We start from the raw sequence: 1,607 nt of genomic DNA on the forward strand, positions 1-1,607 counted from the left end.
GTTATGCTGAAATCGATGGGCTTCTTGCCCATGGACTCCCCGTGGGCTAACGTCCAGGCATTGCTTCCCAGGATCAGGATGAGCAGCCAGCTCGCATCCCCAGAGCCACCATGTCTCGGCAGCGCTCTGCCATCTGCGTTGCTCCAGGTGTGTCGTGCCTGTCACAGCTGGAACCGCCTGCAGCTCTGGGGCAGCTCTGATGCTCCAGCCCCTGCTAGTGACAGACGCCACTGGCAGGGCTCGGCAGCGCTCTGCCATCTGCGTTGCTCCAGGTGTGTCGTGCCTGTCACAGCTGGAACCGCCTGCAGCTCTGGGGCAGCTCTGATGCTCCAGCCCCTGCTAGTGACAGACGCCACTGGCAGGGTGGGAAACCTGCCCGGACAGACAGCTGGTCCAGGGCCTGCTCACGGTGCATGGCTGCACCCTCATGCACCCGCAGCACCATCCAGTTGGTCAAGTGTCTCTTCTCTTCCGCATCCATCTGCTTCCTCCTGGGCTGCCCTTTCCTTGTGCATTGGTGGCACACGTGCGTGACCAACAGTTCGGTCAGCGCCGCCTCCCTTCGCCTCAGGCTTTTCCATCAAGGAGTCCAGGAGACCATGGGCTGGATTTACTGAGTGTGCCCTGGTGTGACACTGCTGCCTGACCCCGCTCTCCCCATCACATCTGCTGGTACCCACAGGGAATGACTTCTTCATCAAATCATTTGGTGGGATGCTGGTGAGCCCCGGTAGATGAGCTGAAGGTCTCAGCGCTCGAGCAGCATCTCCCACACGCTGACCCACTCTCTCCTGTCACACAGGTCCACTTGCTGAAGGACCAGCTGGCCGCTGAGGCGGCGGCACGGCTGGAGGCCCAAGCTCGCGTGCATCAGCTCCTGCTCCAGAACAAGGACTTGCTGCAGCACATCTCGCTCCTGGTCAAACAGGTGCAGGAGCTGGAGCTGAAGCTGGCGGGGAACACCACCAGTAAGCGCTCCTGCCCCTTCCTCTCCCCTCGCAGCTAGCCGGGTCTGTGGAGGACATGCATGTGGGTGTTTCTCTTGGGGTTTTTGTGCATTTCCAGTGGTTTTGTGTAGGGGAGTATTAGTGCCCCTCTGGCCTGCCTTGTGCGTGTGCGGCAGGGTGCTTGCATGCGGCGTGGGAAGGGGCATGGGGAGGGCTGTATGGACAGGTAGTCACATACGTCCATCAGCTGTATGTCTGCTTTCCCCACTGGCTGCAAGCTCTAGGCCAGCTCCTTACCTGCCCAATAGCCCCTCCTTGACCTTCCTCTCCAGCAGATGTGGCCATCAGCTCCCTGCAGGAGCTGGGATGGGAGACAGATAAGTTTTTATCCTGCAAAACTGGCTCTTTGTTGGCCAGCAGCAGCTCCTGGCACCAGTGACACCAAATGAGCCCCTCTAAATGGTGGCGGTGGGGAGGTTGACACCCAAATGACCCCAGACCATCCTCCTCTGGCCAGTCTGCAGCAGGTGGCCAGGGGACACCCAGGCAAGCCAGGTTGGCACTGCCTGCTTCTCAGCCGTGCCCTTCTCTTGCAGCGGGCTCTCAGGACAGTCTGCTGGAGATCACCTTCCGCTCCAACGTCCTCCCCGTCCTCTGCGA

General features: G+C 60.5%; 1 protein-coding gene across 1 annotated transcript in view; it reads left to right on the forward strand.

The window, feature by feature from the left end:
• Positions 1-802: 802 nt before the first annotated feature.
• Positions 803-1,607, forward strand: part of NOS1AP (nitric oxide synthase 1 (neuronal) adaptor protein) — a gene marked incomplete at its 5' end in the record, with an annotated part of 1,145 nt that continues 340 nt past the window's right edge. The window contains 2 exons of the mRNA XM_009696154.1: positions 803-968; positions 1,544-1,604. Coding sequence (XP_009694456.1) covers positions 803-968; positions 1,544-1,604 — 227 coding nt within the window. The remainder of the gene's footprint in view (positions 969-1,543; positions 1,605-1,607) is intronic.

The sequence above is a fragment of the Cariama cristata genome, unplaced genomic scaffold, assembly GCF_000690535.1.
Source record: "Cariama cristata isolate BGI_N322 unplaced genomic scaffold, ASM69053v1 scaffold23752, whole genome shotgun sequence".
Taxonomy (NCBI): Eukaryota; Metazoa; Chordata; class Aves; order Cariamiformes; family Cariamidae; genus Cariama; species Cariama cristata.